Source organism: Oncorhynchus mykiss, chromosome 8, assembly GCF_013265735.2.
Source record: "Oncorhynchus mykiss isolate Arlee chromosome 8, USDA_OmykA_1.1, whole genome shotgun sequence".
NCBI classification, from domain to species: Eukaryota; Metazoa; Chordata; class Actinopteri; order Salmoniformes; family Salmonidae; genus Oncorhynchus; species Oncorhynchus mykiss.
In genome coordinates this window covers 32,148,170-32,171,800 of record NC_048572.1, presented here as the reverse complement: position 1 = coordinate 32,171,800, position 23,631 = coordinate 32,148,170, and the positions used below count along the sequence as shown (strand labels likewise).

The following is a 23,631-nucleotide window of genomic DNA, read 5'->3' as shown; positions in this document are numbered from 1 at the left end:
GGTAAAAATTCATTAACACAGGCATTTGCTTTTTGGACTTAATTTAAGGTTAGTCGTAATGTTAGCAGTGCAGTTATGGTTAAGTTTAAAATCAGACTCTAAGAAGATACGTTGTAGAAATAGGCAGGGTTTAGTCATTGTTATGACTGTGGCTGTGGTAAAGTCTACTTTACCATGTGATTACCATGTGGACCAAATGTAAATAAAAGTATAGTTGTCATAGCTAGCTACCGGTGTCCCGCCTGCTGTGTACCGGAGTCCTAACAATGGCCGTGTTCGAGAGGATCAAAACTGTGATGTATCATGGGTAAATTGTGACTGACTGATCTACAAATAATAATTAGAAGTTATTTATGATAATAAATAATTACACACTTCTTGTAAATCTACATAAGGAAACTACTGATGCTATGGTTACCAAATAAATAGACTGAATGGTCTAGTTGGCTAAATCTGTACAATTTGAATAAAAACGCGATGTCGAAATACGTGAAGATGATCCACATCTCTGTTTATTGCAGACACAGGCTGGGATTAGATCAACCTCAGTCAAGTAACATCAGGAGCAGCTAATCACCCTGGCATTAGTAAGTCATCTTCATTCTCAGTTTGTCTCATCCAAATATATCCAATAATTTCTCTGTATGTTACGGGTATCCCATCCTTTTCTTTTAGTCAGTTTCTTAGGTGTCCATAGTATACCCAAGCAGATTCAAGAATATATATACAGTACCAGTCAAAAGTTTGGACACTCCTACTCATTCAAGGGTTTTTCTGAATTTTTACTATTTTCTACATTGTAGAATAATAGTGAAGACATCAAAACTATGAAATAATACATATAGAATCATGGAGTAACCAAAAAAGTGTTCAAAATATATTTTACATGTTAAATTCTTCAAAGTAGCCATCCTTTGCCTTGATGACAGCTTTCCACAATCTTGGTATTCTCTCAACCAGCTTCACCTGTAATGCTTTTCCAACAGTCTTGGAGGAGTTCCCACATATGCTGAGCACTTGTTGGCTGCTTTTCCTTCACTCTGTGGTCCACCTCATCCCAAACCATCTCAATTGGGTTGAGGTCGGGTGATTGTGGAGGCCAGGTCATCTGATGCAGTACCATCACTCTCCTTCTTAATCAAATAGTCCTTACACAGCCTGGAGGTGTCATTGTCCTGTTGAAAACAAATTATAGTCCCACTAAGTGCCCCGTAGCACTCACTTCTGTCCTCATGAAGTTCTTTGAGAGGCTAGTCAAGGATCATATCAGCTCTATCTTACCTGACACCCTAGGCCCACTTCAATTTGCTTACCGCCCCAATAGATCCACAGATGATGCAATCGCCATCTCACTGCACACTGCTCTCTCTCCCATCTGGACAAGAGGAATACCTATGTAAGAATGCTGTTCATTGACTATAGCTCAGCATTCAACACCATAGTAGGTCTGAATCCCTCATATAAAATTCAACTGCACATACGTTTTGAAAATATACTGTACTTAAATATATTTTGTGAAAATGTAAGTTAAAAATGGTTTAATTGAAAGCTAAACCTTGTTCAAAGTATCGCTGTTTTTCCAACAAGCATTGCAGAGCGGGTTACAATTTAAATTTCATCCCCCAGAAAAAATAACAAATATTATAACAAATATTATGGTTGTGCTGGTTGATAAAATACTTTTATTTATGAAAAAGATGTTTGAAACGGGTATTTTGTTTTTAAATGATATAGTTATTTGGAATGGTAAAGTTATGTCTTTCATGGAGCTATTGGAATTGTATGGGAAGGTCTGCTCAATCCAAGATTACAACCAATTGATTACAGCATGACACCAAAAATGGAAAAGGAGGTGGCAGCGGGAGGAGGTAGGAAACAGGTCTGTCTACCCAATATAAAGGATCAAAACTGGCAGAGGTACAAAATAGCATAAATAGGAAAGTATACCAGTTTCATTTGAGGACCAGGATGTTTACAACTGTGCCATACAGATTGCAAAATAGCTGGGAAGAGATTAGTATTATTTATTTTAATTACATTTTTTGTAGGGGAGGGTTTGGCCGGTCAGGATGTCCTTGTCCCATCACGCTCTAGTGACTCCTTGTGGCGGGCCAGGTGTTGTGCACACTGACTTCTGTCACCAGTTGTTTTGTACTTTTTCATGATATGTAGTTGGTAGTTACAGTCTTGTAACTGGCAGAGGTACAAAATAGCATAAATAGGAAAGTATACCAGTTTCATTTGAGGACCAGGACGTTTACAACTGTGCCATACAGATTGAAAAATAGCTGTCAGTCTTGTAACTACCACTTTCTGCCACTTTCAAGGAGTGGGACTCTAACCCGGAAGCTTATAAGAAATCCCGCTATGCCCTCTGACGAATCATCAAACCGGCAAAGTGTCAATACGGGACTAAGATCGACTCGTGCTACACTGGCTCTGACGCTCGTTGGATGTGGCAGGGCTTGCAAACCATTACAGACTACAAAGGGAAGCACAGCCGAGAGCTGCCCAGTGACACAACACCATTATCCCAGAAACCCTAGACCCACTCCAATTGGCTACCGCCCCAACGGTGTCAGAGGAAGGCCCTAAAAATTGTCAAAGACTCCAGTCACCCTAGTCATAGACTGTTCTCTCTGCTAACACATGGCAAGCAGTACCGGAGCGCCAAGTTTAGGTCCAAGAGGCTTCTAAACAGCTTCTACCCCCAAGCCATAAGACTCCTGAACACCTCATCAAATGACTACCCAGACTATTTGCATTGCCCCCCTCCCCCCTTTTACACCGCTGCTACTCTCTGTTGTTATAATCTATGCATAGTCACTTTAATAACTCTACCTACATGTACATATTACCTCAACTAACCGTTCCCCCCACACATTGACTCTATGCCGGTACCCCCCTGTATATAGTTTCGCTATTGTTATTTTACTGCTGCTCTTTAACTACTTGTTACTTTTATTTCTTATTCTTATCTGTATTTTTTTTTTACTCCATTGTTGGGGCTCGTAAGTAAGCGTTTCACTGTAAGGTCTACTACACCTGTTGTATTCGGCGCATGTGACTAATACGATTTGATTTGATTTATTTGGTCAAAATCCATTTTTTGCAACATGACAGTGTGCTAAGAGCTGGTAGCAAGCTGATAGGTCGGCTGTTAGAACCAATAAATGGCGCTTTACCATTCTTGGGTAGCGTAATTACTTTGGCTTCCCTCCAGGCCTGAGGACAAACATTTTCCTCTAGGCTCAGATTAAAGATATTACATTTAGGAGTGGCTATAGAGTCAGCTACCGTTCTTAGTAGCTTTCCATCCAGGAGGTTTGTCATTATTAATCCATAACAATAATGTTTCCACCTCTCCCACACTGAAAAAATCTAATTTACAATGGTTTTCTTTAATTATTCGTTTTTTTATGCATGAATACGATGACTCACTCACTGTTCATTGTTTGCATTTGCTGCCTAAGTTTTCCCACTTTGCCATTTAAGTAATAATTGGCATCATCAAATGGTTCAAGATAAATACAGTGGGGCAAAAAAGTATTTAGTCAGACACCAATTGTGCAAGTTCTCCCACTTAAAAAGATGAGAGAGGCCTGTAATTTTCATCATAGGTACACTTCAACTATGACAGACAAAATGAGGGAAAAAATATAGAAAATCACATTGTAGGATTTTTAATGAATTTATTTGCAAATTAGGGTGGAAAATAAGTATTTGGTCACCTACAAAAAAAAGCAAGATTTCTGGCTCTCACAGTCCTGTAACTTCTTCTTTAAGAGGCTCCTCTGTCCTCCACTTGTTACCTGTATTAATGGCACCTGTTTGAACTTGTTATCAGTATAAAAGACACCTGTCCACAACCTCAAACAGTCACACTCCAAACTCCACTATGGCCAAGACCAAAGAGCTGTCAAAGGACACCAGAAACAAAATTGTAGACCTGCACCAGGCTGGGAAGACTGAATCTGCAATAGGTAAGCAGCTTGGTTTGAAGAAATCAACTGTGGGAGCAATTATTAGGAAATGGAAGACATACAAGACCACTGATAATCTCCCTCGATCTGGGGCTGCACGCAAGATCTCACCCCGTGGGGTCAAAATGACCACAAGAACGGTGAGTAATAATCCCAGAACCACACGGGGGGACCTAGTGAATGACCTGCAGAGAGCTGGGACCAAAGTAACAAAGCCTACCATCAGTAACACACTACGCCGCCAGGGACTCAAATCCTGCAGTGCCAGACGTGTCTCCCTGCTTAAGCCAGTACATGTCCAGGCCCGTCTGAAGTTTGCTAGAGAGCATTTGGATGATCCAGAAGAAGATTGGGAGAATGTCATATGGTCAAATGAAACCAAAATATAACTTTTTGGTAAAAACTAAACTCGTCGTGTTTGGAGGACAAAGAATGCTGAGTTGCATCCAAAGAACACCACACCTACTGTGAAGCATGGAGGTGGAAACATCATGCTTTGGGGCTGTTTTTCTGCAAAGGGACCAGGATGACTGATCCGTGTAAAGGAAAGAATGAATGGGGCCATGTATCGTGAGATTTTGAGTGAAAACCTCCTTCCATCCGCAAGGGCATTGAAGATGAAGCGTGGCTGGGTCTTTCAGCATGACAATGATCCCAAACACACCGCCCGGGCAACGAAGGAGTGGCTTTGTAAGAAGCATTTCAAGGTCCTAGAGTGGCCTAGCCAGTCTCCAGATCTCAACCCCATAGAAAATCTTTGGAAGGAGTTGAAAGTCCGTGTTGCCCAGCAACAGCCCCAAAACATCACTGCTCTAGAGGAGATCTGCATGGAGGAATGGGCCAAAATACCAGCAACAGTGTGTGAAAACCTTGTGAAGACTTACAGAAAACGTTTGACCGCTGTCATTGGCAACAAAGGGTATATAACATAAGTATTGAGATAAACTTTTGTTATTGACCAAATACTTATTTTCCACCATAATTTGCAAATAAATTCATAAAAAATCCTACAATGTGATTTTCTGGATTTTTTTTCTCATTTTGTCTGTCATAGTTGAAGTGTACCTATGATGAAAATTACAGGCCTCTCTCATCTTTTTAAGTGGGAGAACTTGCACAATTGGTGGCTGACTAAATACTTTTTTGCCCCACTGTAAGCCATCTGATTTGATGAAAGATGGAGTTTAATTTGTCTTTCTGCCCATAATTTCATTTAAAGTACTCAAGTTTTTTTCCATCATTCTTTATTTCATTGATTCTTGGCTTCATAATACAGTTTCTTATTTTTTGTTGTTGTAGTTTATTCACATCATTTCTCAATTTGCAGTAAGTCTGCCACTCCTTTTGCCCCATCTCTTTCAACTATACAAAATACATCATACCGGTTGTATTTCTGTATTTTTAAAGTTATATATCCTGAAAACGTGATTGCTGACATGCAAATTATTGTGGGACAATATCAACAATGGACTAATGAAACATATACCAACAGATAGTTTTTGGGTGGAGTTTTCTTTAAGTATATTTTCTTGAGATATGAAAAAGTATACTCTCAGGAAGCATGTTCCTCAGCTGTGCATGTTTCCTTATGTGGAATAAACAATTATTATCATTGTCAACTTTCTCTTTCTCTGCACTCTTCTGAACAGGAATTCAGAAAGTACCTCAAAACATATTTTTTGGCACTGAAATTATACTTGATCTTGATCACTCACAGCAGAGTTTCATTAAACAAATAAATGGTTCAACTTAAAAACAACTCTAAGTGTATTTTTAATGAATATACTAAAGTACAATTAAAGTATATGAAGTATTTGTAAGTGTGTTTAAGTGTAATGATAATGAACATATAGTATAATAAAACACTGAAAACAATTAATTAAAAATACAATTGTAATAAGTGTGTTAAGTGTAATGATAGGTAACATATAGTTTAAAGACTGAAAATCAATGCATTTTAAGTACACTTGTAAAAATTGGATTGAAGTGTAATGATATAATATGTATAGTACACCTAAGATATACTAGAAAAGTATATCTCGTATTTGCAGTATATTATATGAACTTGTAGTATATTTAAGTATACGTCAGTGTATTTGTAAAATATTAAAATATACTTCCGCTATTGTTATTTTAAGTAGGCCTTCAGCGGGTATCTGTATGTGATCCCAATCGTAAGCAAATACTCAATCTTCACCTCTTAATTTCCTCACATCCCTTTGGTTCCTCCAATTTCTCTCTTACTTTTTCATCACATCCTTTTTCTGACCAAGTCAGTTTGTACTATCTCAGTTTGACGCTTGGATGACGTTACGGTGAACATGTTGTTTGGACTCAAAATCTCAATCCAGTATCCATCAGGATCCTGTATAAAGGCCAGTCCCTTCATTTTACCTGTGTGGAGAAAGAACTTTGAATGTTGCATCTACAAATTGAGAGAATACAGATAAAGCAGACTGATACAGATGAAAGTAAATTGTTATGTATCCTACACACAAATGTGTTTTTCAGAGAGACCCTAAACATAACACAAAATAATTGTGTGAGAGGGTTATGTCAGGGAAGAAAGAAAAAAAATACCATCATCTGGCTTCTTAACAAATGTTACTCCTTTTTCTTCAAATACTTTGCAGGCTGCATAAACATCAGGTACAGCAATTCCGATGTGCCCTGTATGATAGAGTGGAGAGGAAACATTTAAATAATGGGAAATTGCCTCATGGTGGAAAAGGAAAATGGCTGATCAGTACCACATTCAAAAGGTTGAATTTAAAAGATCATATCGTTTTCTCACCAAAACCTTTTGGCTCAGCGTTTCCGTTGTGATAAGATAGATTTTCATCTGATTCAGAGCCCCAGTTGCTGAAAGAGAAGAGAGTAAAGAGAAAAATATGTCATCACCATCATAGTATTGCGACAGGGTAGGAACCATAGTTTCTAATGAACATAGTAACAAAACAAAAATACAGCAATTGTTTTCAGAAGACAGACGGAAGACAGAGGGACAACTAATGAAACAAATACCGAAAGATCGTTTTTGGGTGAAATCTTTCTTTAACATCTATGAATGGGATACTTAAAGAGTTACTCATTGACAGCCCACGAGCTACTGATAGCTTGGCGATCTGCCTGTTGGACACCCCTGGTTTGATGTTACTGGATCATCTTCTATTATATTCCATTTTTACAGTTCACTTCATAGTTCTACTTACTAGCAGATCTGTAATCTATGTGCTTGTGTGCTGACCCACAGGGCACAGACATCAATTTATTCATTCTATTCCATGTTGGTTTAGCATAATTTCATAACATGGAAACAACGTTGATTGAACCAATGTGTGCCCAGTGAGGTTTTAAGTGGGGTGCCTACTGTGTGAGTTCAATGGTGGCTCGTCGGGAGAAAGTCCATGCTGTTTTGTCCTTTATGTCTGCAGGGATTTCCTTCTTTTCCTCATAACCCAGGAAGTAGAGTGTGAAGCACATTGATGGGAAGTCTATTTTCTGAAGCAACCTGGGGCAAATAGCAATCACAACTGGTTCAACTGGTGGGACAATTGGAGGTGAAGATGGAGAATACAACCCTCAAGGATCAATGAAAAGGTCACTACATCACATGCAAAAGCAGAGGTTCATTTCTCATAACTCTGAAGCATCCAGTTCAAACCGATCACTCTACATAAAGTTCAAATGGATAGGGCCACATTAACCACAAAGGTAGAAACACATGGGAGAAGTTTTAGTCATAAACATATATAAATCACTATTTCTTGTTCAAGAGAATGAGAACTCATCTAGAGGGGTAGGGTACTAGGCCCGAAGCCCCTTCATCTTTGTGTGAGAGAGACGTCTGGGACTCACGTCATGCCCATGATGCGTGTGTAGAAGTCTAAAGACTTGAGTGGGTCTTTCACCCTCAGCATAGTTTGCTGCAACATGTAATCCTGGGGAGGGACAGAGGGAGACAGAGAGAAGAAGGGGGAGTGTCGGGACGAGTTGTTGCTTGCAAAATATGTCTTGACCCCCTTACTTCTCAGCTATGTTCTCAGCTTGCAACTCTAGAAGAAAAAGAAGAACTTAAACTAGAGCCAATACATTACTCAGTATAAGTAATTACATTCTAAGGCCTGGGACTAGTTCCCTAAATGTTTTTTTCCATTGGTATTTGCTATAGGGGCTTGGCTATATAGCCTACAGCTCACATAGCTGAGGCCGGAGACTCTTGCTCAACAACAGGTTTGCTGAGACAGACTGTGTCAAGCGAGTAAAATAAACCTACTGTGAATAAGTGACAAAGAAATGCTAGACATTCTACTGCGTGACACTAACCTGGGTGATAGGGTCCCCTTCTTTGCACGCTGCGGACACAGCCTCATCTGTAAGTCCTTTTTCTGTCATTTTGCAGTGAAAGACCAAATTGACACCAGGCAAATTCACAGGCCGAGTAGCTTGGGATAGGCGCTCCCAAAGCTGACTGTGGCAAGTCGAGACAATTGACAACGAAGTATGACACTCCCTAAAGTTGGCAGGTAGGAGGGGTTCACAAAAAAATGTAACCGAAAGCACTAGGAGAGTATGTTAGTTATAAGTGTATAACCAATGCCGAGGAGGTGTGCATTGCAATGGAGGCTACAACTGTCAGAAAGCCTACTCAGTTAAGTGACACAGGACCCTGGCAGAGTAGAGGATTAGGTGCAGAAGGATCTATGACAACTTTCCCTGGTAAATAATACTGTTGGAGCTATAAATGTGTGAAAAAGCAGGCCCTTACGATCCCCACTGTTAGACGTTTCAAGAATGTGGAATTGAGTGATAGGTTAGACATGTAAATAACACGGAGGGCCTACACTGTATGTATGGTTGAATTAAATGGAATTAATGATTGAGTAGGCATGATGTAATTAAACATCCTAAAAATATATGTTTTGATAAAAAGCACATTCCTTTACCACTAGAGGTGCTTAAAAATCAATAGTTCAAAATTAGGATATTATTTTTGATGTTGTATCGTTTTGACAAAATAGCAATATTATTTTTGCACTAGTAGGCTTTACCTGCACCAAACTCCCGTATTTTAACTTCCTAGCTTGTTCTCCATCTTCTGTATAAATAGGGAGCCAATTTGTTTTCAACAAATTCCAGTCTTAGCATCTGCTTCATCTGCTTCATTTTTTGCTTGTAAGCTGGAATCAGGAGGATATAATTATGGTCAGATTTGCCAAATGGAGGGGGAAGGAGAGCTTCGTACGTGTCTCTGTGTGTGGAGTAAAGGTGGTTTAGAGTTTTTTTCCCCTCTGGTTGCACATTTAACATGCTGATAGAAATTAGGTCAAATTGATTTAAGTTGCCCTGCATTAAAGTCCCCGGCCACTTGAGCCAATCAGTTGTCTTGTGACAAGGTACAGAAGACAGCCCTATTTGGTAAAAGACCAAGTCATTATTATGGCAAGAACAGCTCAAATAAGCAAAGAGAAATGACAGTCCCAAGTTACTTTAAGACATGAAGGTCAGTCAATCTGCCAAATGGGAAAGTTTCTTCAAGTGCAGTTGCAAAAACCATCAAGTGCTATGATGAAACTGGCTCTCATGAGGACCGCCACGGGAAAGGAAGACCCAGAGTTACCTCTGCTGCAGAGGATAAGTTCATTAGAGTTACCAACCTCAGAAATTAAAGGCCAAATAATTCCTTCACACAGTTCAAGTAACAGACACATCTCAACATCAACTGTTCAGAGGAGACTGTGTGAAGCAGGCCTTCATGGTCAAATTACTGCAAAGAAACCTCTACTAAAGGACACCAATCAGAAGAAGAGACTTGCATGGGCCAAGAAACACGAGCAATAGACATTAGACCGGTGGAAATCTCTCCTTTGGTCTGATGATTCCATATTTGAGAGTTTTGGTTCCAACCTCCGTGTCTTTGTGGGACACAGAGTAGGTGAACGGATGATCTCTACATGTGTGGTTCCCACCATGAAGCATGCAGTAGGAGTGGTGATGGTGTAGGGGTGCTTTGCTGGTGACACTGTCTGTGATTTATTTAGAATTCAAGGCACACTTAACCAGCATGGCTACCACAGCATTCTGCAGCAATACACCATCCCATCTGATTTGTGCTTAGTGTGACTATCCTTTGTTTTTCAACAGGACAATGACCCAACACGCCTCCAGGCTGTGTAAGGGCTATTTGTCCAAGAAGGAGAGTGATGGAGTGCTGCATCAGATGACCTGGCCTCCACAATCACCCGACTTCAACCCAGTTGAGATGGTTTAGGATGAGTTGAACCGCAGAGTGAAGGAAAAGCAGCCACCAAGTGCTCAGCATATGTGGGAACTCCTTCAAGATTGTTGGAAAAGCATTCCGGGTGAAGCTGGTTGAGAGAATTCGAAGAATGTGCAAGCTGTCATCAAGTCAAAGGGTGGCTACTTTGAAGAATCTAAAATCTATTTTACGCCCTCTTCCAAATGGTAGCTGTAAATGCAGAGGATGCGCACAGTGCAACAATATGATGAAGTGTGAATATTTCTGCACCCACATACAGGAAAACGGTTCCAAATAAATGACATCATTACGTGTTCCACCACCCATGTTATTTACATTATTAAATGCCCATGTGGGCTGTGCTATGTAGGTAAAACCTCACGTTCTTTCAAACAGAGAATCAGAGAACATAAAAGTTCAATCAGGAGAAATGACAGGGATTATCCAGTTGCAGTAAATTTGAATGACTTAAAGCATGACATTTCTACCATCAGATTTTGTGGCATAGAGAAAGTTAAGATATCAGACAGGGGAGGAGATATTAATAATACTCTGAGTAAAAGAGAATGCTTTTGGATTTTTACCCTCCAGACATTATTTCCTAAAGGTCTTAATGATGAAATGCCTATGTATGTTATGTTGTAAATGAGAATATGAATTATGCCCCCATTTCAGATTACTCTGACGTTTTTCATATGATGTACCCAATAATTCATGAAAACTTGCTTGGTAGGTCTATGTCCTCCTTGTGGTTTTACAGACGTGTTTGAATACGTCTTATTTACACACTTTATTTGAATATTTATGAAATGCATATTGTTATAGTTGGTAGCACTTATTTGTTTTTCCTTTGCCTCCAACCACTTCGATGCGTGGAACGGATGTGGGTGGGGCTAGGTCTACATAAGGGTGCTAATTTAAAGAAATTCACAAAAGCTCTGACGAAGGCCGTGAGGCCGATACGTAAGCTTATTAAAGATCAGTGATACTATCAAGAGCAGTGTGCGGGTTCGTTTTTCATTCATCTTGTTCAACTGTTACCATGCACCTGCAAAAAAGATTGCTCAGATGTGCGAGTGCCTTTTGAATTAAGAATCTAAAATATTTTGATTTGTTTAAAACTTTTTTGATTCCTACATGATATTTGTTAATTCATAGTTTTGATGTGTTCACTATTATTCTACAATGTAGAAAATAGTAAAAAGAAAGAAAAACCCTTGAATGAGTAGGTGTGTCCAAACTTTTGACTGTTACTTTATATATATATATATATAAAACAGGCAACCCAAATATTTTGGCATTAATAAGTGTCACATATCAGTTTGTAAACAATGTAAATAAAAAATCATTGAGTTAATAAAGCCGCATACAAACATGATGTCGTTTTTGCTTTCTTGAGTAAGGCAGCTCCAAAATGCAGGCGTTTCAGCCTAGCTCAGTGCTTTCTGTGGTGGAGGGGCAGCCAGCAGAGAATACAGAGCGTAGGGTTTGCGCTGTGATTTGCTCAGTGTTCTGATGCCATGAGGATACTAAAGTCACCACAAAATCAAAGGGAGAGCTCGAAAATTCAAGACCCTTGGGTGCTGTTATAGAGTTACATTAGAAATGCCCATCCTAGAAGGCTAAAGGTCATAAAATGACGTTAAAACACGTTATATCTACCGTAGCTTTAATTGTATTGATCATGTCAACATCATACTTTCAAAATCTTGACTAGCAATTGGTGCTCATCGGCCATTGGACATGAACATTAGACAACAAGTTGAAAATCGCAAATTCAACAATGAATGGTTTGGAAGAAATCAGTGTCTAACTGAAAACATTGCAAAGCAATCAGTTTGGGTTTAAGGGTCTCTTTTCCAAGCTTAAAATGATAAACATTTAACATTGGACATACTGTCAATCCAGTGGCCAATGGCCTCTTTCTAGAGCTCCGACCTGAAGATTACTGACATCATGATTCAGTATAGTTTTTTTCTTCAGATTTCCCAGTTGTCTTGAAAGCGCCATCAATCCAGAGAATGGTAGACATTGATGAAGGGTAGACATTGATGAACCTTTCTGTTCAAGTGAGCACAGCACAACACGGCAAGTCCAAAAATGTATTGTATGCTGCTGCATAAATTATGTAATATGCCAGGGAGATTTGTATAATGTAGCTAAGAAAGTAACACTAAGTGTATGTTGTGTAGTAAGCTGTTTGTAGCCCATGTGCCTCATCCTAAAAATGTGGTCCCTTTCCTCCTCATAACTTAGCCTACTGTTCTGACTTGGTGGCGCACATGTAGCCTATAGCCTGTTTTAGAGAAATGCCATCATCAAATATTATAAGAGCTTTCATTGAGCTTTCATTAAGAGCTTTCATTGCTTTCATTTCCGTTACGGACGCGACCCAGTCGTTCGTTCTAAATGTTCCATTGCCATACTGGCTGGCAACATTCTTATCCCTTGCTTGCTAGCTAGCCAACTAATTTAGTTACGTTAAACAGCGTAGACAGAATAACAGCAGCAGCTGCATTTGTTTATTAAGCTGTTTTTTAGGGACATGTATTTGGATACGTCTATAACAATGAGCTGATGAGGCACTATTTCACCTGCCATAGAAAATGTGCTCTTGTTAGGACACTTTTCAGAGGAACTAGCCAACCACACAGAGCTCTAACACTAACTTCAAACTGAAGCTGGAAATACTCTTTCGTTTGACCTTTTTTTAATTGACATTTCTTTATATATATCCATAAAAAAATGAAGCCAGCTAATTCATGATTTCGACTGGCTGAGAAACGCTGCCTGCCTCTCTCTCGTCCCGACTCCCGACCCCTACACGGTCATTACAATGGGACAGTTTGAAATGTAACATTTAAACAATGTTGTAAATGTCGGAGAGACAGACTGCAAGGTTTATACAAATCTCTGCTGTTGAAAACTAAATGTTAGTGTAAAAGAAATGTGAGATAATGTCTAGATTATTTTTATAGTAGAGAGCTGATGATACAGTCGATTGCGCAGTCAGATGGAGCAGAGTAAATAGGTATTTTAACGTCATAGATTTAACCGGTGCTAATTTGTGGAACAGACACAGCCTGGAATGCGCTTTTAACCAATCAGCATTCCGTATTGAATACTTAAATGGAAAACTACTGAACATGGTAGCGGACTATATTGCCACTGATATTTTTAATCTGACCTGGAGGGAAACCAAAGTAATTCCTTTACCCAAGAATGGTAAAGCACCCTTTACTGGTTATATCAGTTGACCAATCAGCTTGCTGCCGGCTCTTTGCAAATTTTTGGGAAAAATGGTGTTTGACCAAATATAATGCTATTTTTCTGTAAACAAATTAACAGACACTCAGCATGCTTATAGAGAAGGGCACTCAACATGTACTGCACTGACACAAATTACTGATGATTGGTTGAAGGAAATTGATAATAAGAAGTTTGTGGGAGCTGTACTCTTAGATTTCAGTGCAGCCTTTGATATTATTTACCTTAACCTGTTGTTGAAAAAACATATGTTGTATGGCTTTTTAAGCTCTGCAATACAGTAAATAGATTATTCAAATTCCGTATCAATTCAAATTGTTTTCAAAAATGAGCAGTTTACTCTTTCCTGAGGAAGACATACTCCATTATCAGGTCAATTAAAAAACAAGTGTATAACCTATAACAACAGAATATAACCTATAATGATTGTCATGCCAGAGGTGTCATGCCCATAGGGGGCACAAGGGCATGTGCCGCCTCAGATTTGTCCTTTTACATTTTATTTATTTATTAATAACTAAACTAGATTTTTTTTAGCCCACGTTTTATCACAATTATTTATAACGAGATCTGTCAGCTGTATTTTGTGGAGGGAGCGCACTGACTGGACCAGACAAAGAATACCCCCCCCCCCCCCCCCCCCCCATTCTCCCTAGTAAGTGGTTCCTTCCAAGGTGCACCACGGAGCAAAGACATGCTAGGTAGGATTCTAGATACTCTAGTATCTAGTGCGTGCAGATATTATCATCAGTGGAAGAGGAGAGAGAGTGTCGAGTGACACACACATGGGGGTTTGATCTGATTTTAGCTGCAGGTGATGGGCAGGACTCGTAAGAGGTATATTTGTAAATTCATTTGATCAAGCTACCATATGTACCATTTTGATTCCTTCTTGAATAAATAAAACAAATACATTGTGTTGTGTATCTGTAATACTAGCCACCTAGCTTGCTAGCTAGACAGCTGGATAGGTTCCCAATCTCCCAACATCCTAACTAGCTACCAAGCCATTTCAGGCTATCAATCAAGTTAATCAAGTTGTCTAAGCGTCTTAGCTGGCATGTTTTAACTATTGGATCATGATACTGTATACCAGTGTGGCAGTTGTACTAAACTCGTAAGGCATAAAAGTTCCTAAATAATCAATGTGTATCATTAATTCAATTGAACAGGTAAACATTAGGCATAATTATTATGGAAAAGGCTGTTTCAGGTGTTTGACTACCCCCCTCAATCCTCACATACTTTGTGCCCCCTCTAAAATAATGGGTACATAATGCCACTGGGTGTCACGCCCTGACCTTAGAGAGCTGTTTATTCTCTGTTGGTTGGGGCATCTAGGTGATTAATGGTTTATTTTGGCCTGGTATGGTTCCCAATCAGAGACAGTTGTTTATCGTTGTCTCTGATTGGGGATCATATTTAGGCAGCCATTTCCTCATTGTGCTTTGTGGGATCTTGTCTACAGTTAGTTGCCTGTGTAGACACGAGTAGCTGTCTGTCGAGTTTCTATTAATTAAAATATGTGGAACTCTACGCACGCTGCACCTTGGTCCAATCATTTCGACAAACGTGACACTGGGACTCATGCTCACAGAGAACTGTATGTGAGAGGAATCAGGAAGCTATTTATGGCTGGGTGAGGTAATGTGTTGTTTAAGTCACTGCTCTTCTCATGAAGCACAGACAAAAAAAATGTACAACATTTCTTAGGAACAAAGTTAAGAAGTAGAATTAAACAAAATACAAAAAGGTGACTATGAATAACAATAATAAAACAACATTTATAAGCAAACACTGTAGTTACTGTATAACAAAAATGGCAACAGTTCAAACACAAATGCTAATTCAAAAACAGTATGACATGAACAGGAAACAAATAATTTTACCAGTATGTAATTAGTCATAGTCAATCATACATTTTTATTTTCACCAATGTATTGACAGATTGCAAATATTATTATTATTATCATATATTATATCATTATTAATCTACAACAAATCCTAATTTAGTACATTTTATTGTTGTTGGAATAACGTTTTCAGTAATTACTGTAAAATTTAAGATTTCAGAGGAAGTTATAGAACCAACACATGTATTTCATATTTTTCTCCATTGCAACCTAACACACTTTCTTAGAATAAACCTCTTCTCTCATTAGAAGAGATGGAAAAACTAGCTTTCAGAATCCTAATCCATAATCCCTTTCTATGCTCAATCATCACCCTCTAATTCGATTGGTAGATTCTGCCCTGGCAGGCTGCCATGAACTACTGCTCAGGGTTCAAGTCAGTAGGAGCAGCATCACTTGGATCTGATTGGTTCTCCCCTTCCGTCACAAGACCCTTGACCATCCTATAAAACAACAGGAAAAGAATAGGCTTCAGTGCATGGGTGGATTATGTGGGGTAGCGGGCCAGGTAGCTGAGAGATGCAGTGGGGAAGGAGATCTAATCTTTTCAGGATTATGCCAAAAGGTGGTTTTCAAGTTAAATCTGGAGCCAGTAGGTAGGGTGTGTGGGTGATGGTGATGGAAACACTGCTAACAGGATATTGGGTTAAAAAAACAGATGCCAGCATCCCGGAGTCGCCTCTTCACTGTTGAAGTTGAGACTGATGTTTTGCGGGTACTATTTAATGAAGCTGCCAGTTGAGGATTTGTGAGGCGTCTGTTTCTCAAACTAGACACTCTAATGTACTTGTCGTCTTGCTAAGTTGTGCACCGGGGCCTCCCACCTCTTTCTATTCTGGTTAGATCTTCAGTTTCTTGGCAATTTCTCGCATGGAATAGCCTTCATTTCTCAGAACAAGAATAGACTAGTGAGTTTCTGGCCATTTTGAGCCTGTAATCAAACCCACAAATGCTGATGCTCCAGATGTCAACTAGTCTAAAGAAGGCCAGTTTTATTGCTTCTTTAATCAGAACAACAGTTTTCAGCTGTGCTAACAATTGCAAATCGGTTTTCAAATTATCAATTCGCGTTTTAAAATGACAAATTTAACATGCGCACGATGGTGCACGCGGACGCCTCCCAGAGCATGTTTGATCATCACGTAAGGTGCATTGAACTTTTAGCTAGACCCAGGGAGTAAAGGGAGACACTCACCTCTCACTGTTATTGGTGATATTTGACGCACTTCCTCCAGTCCTGGCCTGTGATGTGCCTGGGACAAGGGACTCGTCTCGTTGTGTCAGACTGGGTCTCTGGTCAGACTGGCTGCGCCTACTGACAGTCTGGGACCCTCGTGTGGACAGCCTTCCCCGGGAGGGCTCACCATAGGCCCTGGGTAGCGTAGAGCTACAGGAGGGGGTCCAGATCTGGGAGTTCGATTGGCTATTTTGACAGAACACCGATCGGGCATCATTGAAGGACACTGAGGGTGACCTGTCTTCTTCACCACTCTTCTTTGTGCTCAATCTCAGGACCCGGGGTGATGATGGACGTGAAGGTGGATTAGGCTGTGATAAAGCAAGGGGGATTGGTAGTTCTTGGTGAATAGAGGGACAAGAGGGTGGTAGGCGAACTCTGTAGACTGTTGGGATGGTTGGTGGCATGCTGGCGGGGTAATACTCTCCCCCATCGGGGTTGCTGCTTCCTTGCCTGAGGCTCACCCCAGCTCTAAGGGGTCCTCGAACCCCCTGATCAGGTCTTGTAGGAGTGGATTCAGTTGCATTGCGCAGGTGGATGATCTTGCAGGCCTGACTGTATAGCGATGTAGCCTGATGATCTCCCCTCACCATGGTATCTTGCCTGATTGGTCCGACACTGCCACGGTTGGGCAGAACCGTCATGGTCTGCAACGAGGCCCTCAGGCGCTGACAGGTGGTGCTTGTTTGGTGTGGCACAGGGTGGCCCCTACTGGTGATGTCCTCCTCTTCCCCGCCCTGATCATCCGGGTTCTCCTCGTTGCTCTCATAGGAGTTGTCCATCAGGACCTCAGGGGGAGGTGGGGGCAGGTAGTCCACGTCTAGGTCCTCCCTGCCTTCCACTGGCCAGGGAGGACCTGGAGTTTCACTCCTCCTAGACCCCCTAAGGTGTGTACTAGTGAGACTTTGGACTTGTCTAACATCCGTCCCACCACTGAATGTGTTTATGAGTCTTTTGACAGAGTTGCGGCCAGGGGGTTGTGGTGCTATTGCTGGTAGAGAAGTTGGTGTTTGGTTTGCCTTCGCGGACCCTTTGAGTTCATATCTAGAAACCTTCCTCCTTCCTGAAGAGTGTCTCCTCAGAGTGTCGTCTCCCATCCGCTGGTCCAGATCTTTGTGTTGCAGCTCCTGAACATCGAAAGATTCTATGGACTGTGAGTGTGGCGGTCTCACTGGCCTGCCCAAGGGGGCAGCGGTCTGGGGTTGTTTGGGTGGCTGCCTCTCACTGCACTTGGGGGTCTGAATAGGGTCTGACGAGGAAGAGTTGGACCGCACCCTCCCTGACCTCTCTTCATCCTCCTCATCTTCATCATCATCCACTTCCTCATTTTCCTCCTCACTTTTATTAAGGCATACCTTGACAGGTGAATGGCTTAGGGGTGTGGGGCGAGCACTGCCACCGGGCCCAGAACTCCCCCGTTGGCGACGTTGACGCTCTGATCCCGTCAGCGACTCATTCTCTCCCCCAATGCCGCTGTCCTCGCTGTGAAGAGACAAGTCATCGAGGTTGCACTTGGCGGCTGCCTCCACGCGTGCCAGCACCTGGCTCAGACGCTCCTCTACCGCTCGCTTGGCCTGCAGCCTCTTGCCCAGTAGTTTAGATAGCGAGGCAAAGTAGTCTGCCGCATCTTCCAGTGCGGTGTCTCCCAGGCCTTGGACCGAGCTCCCCACCAGCTTAAACTTTTCAGTGGAATCCTGGAGCAGCTGCTGCAGCAGGTCTGGCTGGGGTTCTGATGGGTCAGCACTGAGCTTGGCAGGGATGGGATATGGGGCCCTTGTCTCAGAGGGCCAGGCCATGTGGTTGCCATGTTCCTTCAGCATCAGCTCACCATCATCAGCCATCTCATCTAGGGCCTGGTTGACCTCCTCGAAGAGCATTACAATACCTGTTATGATGGGCTGCAGGGAGAGGTGGGTCTGGGCGACCTGGTCCAGCATCTCCAGCAGGGTCTCACACTTGGAGATGTTGGGGATCAGGTATTTGTAGGCGGCCTGGTGAGCTCTCACAATGTGTATGGGGAGGTCCACCTTCCCCTGCATGATGGAGGTATTTATCTCCTTTTCTTTTCGGCAACCCTGTTTGACGCCCTTATTTTTCCTTCGCTGCTCTACCTTTTTCACCTGCTTTTCCAGTAATTTCTCACTCTGTATGTCTCTCACCTGAGACGTCATTTTGACCTCGATTTCAGAGACAGCCCCTGGGTTTGACACAACGACTGTGTTGGGGGCCATGTCCGACACTTTGCCCAGAGGGGCCATAGGATTCACCTCTGATAATGAGAATTCCTCTAATTCTTTGTCAATATCCATATCGTCAATATCTTGGTTTTCTCCCTCAACAGGTTTGATGTCACCCAACTTTGGTGGTCCTGGCAGCGGATCCATGTGGATCCCATCTGCGACCCCGGGGAAAAGCTGACCCTTGGATGGGGAACAGCCCATTTTTACGTCCAGATGTCGGAAAAATAATTTTGATTTAAGTTCTTCGTTTACGATGTAATTTCAATAAAGAGATACAGAACCAAATCTTTAACCTCTTACGTGTGGATAGTCTTGCTCATCCATTGGTGCGTATGTTTGATTGCCTTTGAAAACTTCTGTGTTCAGCAGGGTGCGTATCTTACAAAAACTTGACAGCAATTCAGCTTCTCAGTCAATCTTCTTCACTGGGTTCTTCAATAGATGGCTCATACCGACTATCTATCATTTTTAACATTCTTCTGGGTTTCGTGGATGTGCAGTCCGGCTGAGGCTTCTGGAAGCTATGCAGTCCTCCCCAACGAAACGGAGCTAGAGAGACTGAGGAGCTAAACGGATCAAGTAGGATTGGAGGACTCATGCACACAGATGGTCACATTAAGTGAATGATGCACGCACGCACGCACGCACACAAATGCACATAATACTAAGCCCATCAAGGTAATCGGGGCCAAGTTTGTCAGGTGTCTTTTTCAACCTCTTCCACCGTAGGTCTAATGAATGTTTACAGGCAACAGGCAACAGTGGAAATAAGATACGGGTCAAATCAGAGACAGGAAGCTGCCCATGTTCTCTAGTTGAGTTACTTTGTTTTGTTTCCCAACTATCCAACTATTCTTGTTCACAGACACATACCACACTCTCCTCCATGTGTCCTGTAAAGTTTCCCTTGTCTTGTGTTTCTAAATGTACAGACGTGTTATTTACTGAATTGAAAAACCGATATAAAGTCATCTACAAGTTCTAAATTCATTTTGATAATAGATCAAACCAATTGATCAAACCAACGGTCCATACTGAATTGCAATTACGTACAAGTTTGAATATAGTTGTGATTGATCAGCAGACACCAGAAGTCATAAAATACAGGGTACATTGAGATGTTATGTTTATAGTTTCACAAACACCTCTGTTAATCTTCTTTCTGAGCAAAGTGACTTCAGGGAGCGTGCTTTGCGAGAATTGAAACCCCCCCTCGCTCCAAAGCTGAACATTTCCCAGTGAGGTGTATTTTATAACCTTGAATTCCTCTTCTGGTGCGTGCCTGTCAAGTTTCCCAGAAGAGACACATGATTGCGATTATGATACTCTACACAGACGGAAATGAATGAACACCAACAGGGATCTTTATGCTAAATTAGACATACTGTATATTTTCAGTGCCTAATCTACTCATACCAAAGCATACATAAAAACCTGTTTGCTCTGATTAGATCATATACATCTAGACATATTGAATGTCACAGCTTCTGTCATACATTGGACAGGTCATACTTGTGGGCATACATCAGGGCTAAGATAGGAATCCAGGGTAATCATGCCCAGTCTGAGCCCATAGCCAACTGTCTCAACACAGTCAGTATCCCACTGTAATCCTTGCCACTCCTGGTTAGTCAGGTGCACACACAAATGTAGGCTACCAGGAAATCACCTCCCACTGGGCACAAACTGCTTTAATCAACATTGTTTCAGCGTCATTGTTCGATGTATTTTGTGATGTGGAATCTAGGTGGAAAATACATTGGATTTGTTGTTTTGAGGCTGGCATTTCAACCACAGGATTATGTCATCATGGTAACCAGATTTCAACAGACAAACCTTGTATAAAATATGTTGAATTTCTACCTTTAAAACACTGTCAGATCTTCAACATTATATCCACTATCAGAAAACAAACTAAAGGCTGGGCAGCTCCTCCTCCTGCAGAATGTATCCACAGCTACCCTTTGGTTTCCCATCCAGGTTTTTAACCCAGTACAACCCTGCTTAGCTATGATATTTGTCACTGACTATTACCAATGTGCTATCGTGAAAATGATTGAGAGGTCTCCACTTAAACTAAATAGATTCACTGTTGCTATCGAAGTCATTCCAAAGGATAGGTTTAACAGAGCAAATTAAATGTAACCATACTTTATCACTCATACTGTATATCATCAATGATGGTATTTAGGCCTATATAGCATTTGCAAAGTCATCAACAGCTATCGTTTCAATTTAACCTAGAATGAAACTAAAATACAATACAACAGGCCTAAGGTTTCAAGATCTGGTTGATTTCAAAATGTATATTTAATGATACTGGATTGTGTTTGGTTGTCAATGCAACCAAAAATCAAAGTTAAAGACTAGGACTAAAATCAAATCAAACTTAATTTAAAGTGCATTTAAAGTTTGATTTGATTAAGTCGTATTCTTTAATTTAGATTTTTGTTTGAGATGAAGATGTGAATCCAACATATCAATTAATAATTAGACAAACTGGAATAAAAACCAGACTAAGTCAGTGGAACTATCCAAGCAACTATCCAAGCAAAATAAAAATCTCCTTCAAATGTTGATATTTGGTTGCATTGAAAACCAAGTACAATTCAAGATCACTTTTGAAATACAATAAATAGCCTACTAGCTTGTTTAGTTAAGAAATGTTATCTTGGATGCACATCTCCAACTCAACCTATAACACAATTTAAAGAATGGGATTAATGCAGTGACTGAGATGTATCTACTGCTTTGATAGTTCCATCTCCTATAAATGTTGATATTTGGATTTGTTTTCAACCAAACACAATTCAATATTACTTTTGTAATACAGTAAATAGCCTAAAGTTAAGGCTATCTTACAAACTAATGTGTGTATGTGACCAATACAATTTGATTTGATGTAACATTCAACCTTAAAATGAGTAACACATCCATGGCCACATTGAGGTTAATGTAACTATCTTTATTATTATATAAGATAGCATGCATAGGTCGTTGCAGGCCCCTGGAGATCTTCACAATTGCTGTAATAATCTGCACAGTATCTCGAATGCCATTGATCACTTGCACAATGTAGGCCTACTTTTAATGTAATCTCAACTGCAATCCACGTCATTTAGTTCTGCTATTAGATGGCTCACAGTGACAACACATGAATACGTTGTATAAGTAAACAAAATATCTAACATTGTATTCCCATTTTAACTTTGCTGTGCTTTTAAATGGTTGAAACGCAGTGATAGACATTTGGGTGACAACTTAACCAAAAATCTGACATTGTCTTTTCCATTGGAATTTGGTTGTGCTTTTATATTGTTGAAAACGTAGTGACAACACATTGGAAATTCAACAAACTTTTTGCTGTCTTTTTGAGTGGGAAAATATAGGTTGTAATCTCATTTATCATCGTCTCAACCAAATATGACCCAATATCCATAAACAGCGTGGTGTGCCCAGAGGGCTGTGTCATGACTGTCCTGTGAAGGTCAGAATGGGTCAGATTGGTGGGGGAGAATGGTCAGTGGGGAGATGTAGAAAACGAATGTAATATTGTTTTTCATTTTGTGATGTCAGTAAAAACTGCACAGACAAAATACTGTAATTTGGGAAGGATACCCCCTTTGTCTGTGAAGTTTCAATCCAATACGTTGTCTATGTGATATGACTATTTATGGAAGTATTTTTGTTAAGATAAGAATGTGGAGTCATAAAAATAACTTCTAATCATATCCTTTGCACATTAAGCAGCCACGTGTGAGGTCAGAAGAGCTTGTCAGTGTTATGGAACTGTCCTTTTCGACCAGAGTGCTTAAAAGGACTGACTAAGAATTAACATATAAGACCAGAACATTGGCAGGTTGTTGCTGTGTGTGTAAAGTGGTCTGGATCCTGAACCTTGAATAATCAACACAAGGTGTAGGCTAGAAGCTCAGTCAGATGTTGAGAAAAGTTCATTGAAGTTGGACCATCAGACTACGCTGCAAACCATCCTATCCTACTACGAGTCTCAAATCACAGTATGTTCCTAATCTCATCAACGAGGGGAACCGTCGACGCATCTGGCTAACCATCACCCTAGGCGCATCGTCCAGAGTGAAAAGACGTAAGTATCACATTTAGGAAAGACCCAGATGCAGACAGTGTCAAAGTAACAAAAGTTTATTTAATAGAACGGGGCAGGCAAAACGACAGGTTAAGGGCAGGCAGAGGTCAGTAATCCAGATCAGAGTCCAAAAGGTACAGAACGACAGGCAGTCTCAGGGTCAGGGCAGGCAGAGGTTAATAATCCAATGTGGTGGGGCAAGGTACAGGATGGCAGGCAGGCTCAAGAGCAGGCATAATGGTCAAAAACAGGAACTATAGAAAAGACAGGAGCAAGGGGGAAAACGCTGGTAGGCTTGACGAACAAAACGAACTGGCAACAGACAGAGAACACAGGTATAAATACACAGGGGATAATGAGGGGAGATTGGAGACACCTGGTGAGGGTGGAGACAAGCACAAAGATAGGTGAAACAGATCAGAGTGTGACAGTAAGAAGACGGAAAAGGTGGGACCCCCCCTTTTTGACACCTGAGACTTCTAGCGTGCCACTGAAAGGCCAAACCAACATTCTTCCGAAGGAGGGCATTAACGGCATTAACACGTAAATACATTAATGATTTCTTATTCCAAATGGGCGGCGTTCGTGTGCAAGGTATATGATTAATGTGAGGACAGTTCTAGAATG

At 40.9% G+C, this 23,631-nt stretch overlaps 2 protein-coding genes across 3 annotated transcripts; both read right to left on the bottom strand.

Annotated features, from left to right (window-relative positions):
• Positions 1-5,732: 5,732 nt before the first annotated feature.
• Positions 5,733-8,480, bottom strand: LOC110529799 (lactoylglutathione lyase). 2 transcript variants are annotated; one of them, XM_021612334.2, is made up of 6 exons: positions 8,310-8,480; positions 7,842-7,924; positions 7,354-7,494; positions 6,778-6,845; positions 6,564-6,653; positions 5,733-6,377 (listed from the first exon to the last, which is right to left on the bottom strand). In XM_021612334.2, exons 1-6 carry the CDS (start codon positions 8,376-8,378, stop codon positions 6,235-6,237), a joined length of 594 nt encoding a protein of 197 aa, XP_021468009.1. In that variant the 5' UTR covers positions 8,379-8,480; the 3' UTR covers positions 5,733-6,234. The 2 variants fall into 2 exon arrangements, with proteins under 2 accessions (XP_021468009.1, XP_021468010.1); XM_021612335.2 differs by having other exon boundaries at positions 7,842-8,038; positions 8,310-8,461.
• A 7,070-nt stretch (positions 8,481-15,550) lies between these two features.
• LOC110529798 lies at positions 15,551-19,100 on the bottom strand. Its single transcript, XM_021612333.2, has 2 exons — positions 16,618-19,100; positions 15,551-15,865 (listed from the first exon to the last, which is right to left on the bottom strand). The coding sequence occupies exons 1-2, from the start codon at positions 19,098-19,100 to the stop codon at positions 15,781-15,783; spliced, it is 2,568 nt and encodes an 855-aa protein (XP_021468008.2). The 3' UTR covers positions 15,551-15,780.
• Between the last annotated feature and the right edge of the window lie 4,531 nt (positions 19,101-23,631).

Coding starts and splice junctions, on each gene's coding strand:
- LOC110529798 (XM_021612333.2), bottom strand. CDS start 19,100: ATGGGCTGTTCCCCATCCAAGGGTCAGCTTTTCCCCGGGGTCGCAGAT. Junction 15,866..16,617: donor ATCACCAATAACAGTGAGAG/GTGAGTGTCTCC, acceptor GTTGTTTTATAG/GATGGTCAAGGGTCTTGTGA.
- LOC110529799 (XM_021612334.2), bottom strand. CDS start 8,378: ATGACAGAAAAAGGACTTACAGATGAGGCTGTGTCCGCAGCGTGCAAA. Junction 7,925..8,309: donor AAGGGGACCCTATCACCCAG/GTTAGTGTCACG, acceptor GTCCCTCCCCAG/GATTACATGTTGCAGCAAAC. Junction 6,378..6,563: donor TGTTAAGAAGCCAGATGATG/GTATTTTTTTTC, acceptor TTCTCCACACAG/GTAAAATGAAGGGACTGGCC.